General features: G+C 35.8%; 1 protein-coding gene across 1 annotated transcript; it reads left to right on the top strand.

The window, feature by feature from the left end:
* Positions 1-387: 387 nt before the first annotated feature.
* Positions 388-1,562, top strand: LOC109592496 (DNA repair and recombination protein RAD54B-like; the record flags this gene model as incomplete). Its single annotated transcript, XM_020007933.1, has 5 exons — positions 388-459; positions 572-655; positions 729-883; positions 1,358-1,405; positions 1,481-1,562. Coding segments are annotated over exons 1-5 (441 nt in total), but the record flags the coding sequence as incomplete, so codon positions are not given.
* Positions 1,563-1,608: the final 46 nt, after the last annotated feature.

The raw sequence follows: 1,608 nt of genomic DNA on the forward strand, positions 1-1,608 counted from the left end.
TGAGCTGCCAGAACAGCTTCATCGTCCTTTGGGGCAGCAAACCTAGAGCTAGCTGAGATCTTGGATGATGATGCGGCAGTGGTCGTGGTGCTGCTTGAACCATCGAGAGATTTAGAGCCGCCGTCTATGCTGCCATCGAGCTTAGGAAGCAACTGGGTGGAGTTATTTAAGAAGTCTTGGTATTGCTCCTCCGTAATTTGTGAAAGAAACTCCTCTATTTGCCTGTCTATTTCACTTGAGATGTCAGAGACAGAGACAGCCATTGTTGGGAAGATAATGTTATTTTTCAAACTGTTATAGTGCGCTGTTGCTACGCGCAAAAGCTACCATGGGAATGCATTGCTGTTGCTAACTGTTGCTAAGTAAACTATTTGTTTATTTTAGTACATGGTAGAAGTTGGTTATACAACTCTGTGTCGGTATCTATGGCCTTATCATACCTCGGGCCTACGGCCCTCGGTATGATAAATGCCATAGATACCTCCACCTCGTTGTATAACCTTTACTTATTATTATTATTATTATTATTATTATTATTATTATTATTATTATTATTATTATTATTTTGTAGACTAAAAGTTCACAGTATCGTTCTCATTTCGATGCAACTGCTGATGATGCACTAGTGCTACCTAGACCAACTCAAAACCATCAGGTAAATGCAATTCAATAATTTCAATTAGCGTTATTAATATTACTGTATATTTATTATTAATATTATTTTTTAGTTAAAGTACAATACTCGTGGTTTACCTGTTGTTGATGTTGTGGTTGATCCTCATTTATCACTTAAGCTCCGCCCACATCAGCGTGAAGGTGTTATATTCCTGTACGAGTGTATGATGAGCATGAGAGAGTACAATGGATCAGGAGCAATACTAGCGTTAGTATCAATAGTAACATTAATAATCAGTTCATTAATACAATGGAGTAACATTATTGATCTGTATAGTTCATTATATTAGACAGTATGACCTTTGCATTATCTGAATATTACAAATACAATTGTGCATATACCGTATAGTGGGAAAATTTGGCGAATCGCTAAATTTTGGTGATTGCAGATTTTAATTTCGCCCATGTGCCATTGAACATGCACATAATGGCTCAAAATGGCAGATTTTTATTTTGGCGAATGGCTATCAAAATGCCAATTCACCAAATTAAATTCCCTCCAAAATTTCCCACTATGTGGTACATACATTTTTAAAGTTTTACAAAAATTGATTGTGCATTTAAGCCCAACTGTGGCACAAAAATTTCCCCTTTTTTATTTCTAGTTTTACATGTACATTGTGCATTTGTACAGTGTATATGCTAATAATCAACTTTATTTGCTGTTTTTATTTTATTTTAGTGATGAGATGGGACTAGGCAAGAGTCTTCAGTGCATATCATTAATATGGTAATTACACGTATAATGTCCTATTTACTGTGTACATGTAAACTGTGTATGTTCATCTTTTTATTAAATTAATAGGACGTTACTAAAGCAAGGTCCTTATGGTGGGTTGCCTGTGATGAGACGAGTCGTTGTTGTCACTCCTGGAAGCTTAGTCAAGGTACATACTACTCATTCCCCAAGCAAATACATATACATGTACATTA

This window comes from Amphimedon queenslandica, unplaced genomic scaffold (assembly GCF_000090795.2).
Source record: "Amphimedon queenslandica unplaced genomic scaffold, v1.1 AMPQUscaffold_4977_Cont23048, whole genome shotgun sequence".
NCBI lineage: Eukaryota > Metazoa > Porifera > Demospongiae > Haplosclerida > Niphatidae > Amphimedon > Amphimedon queenslandica.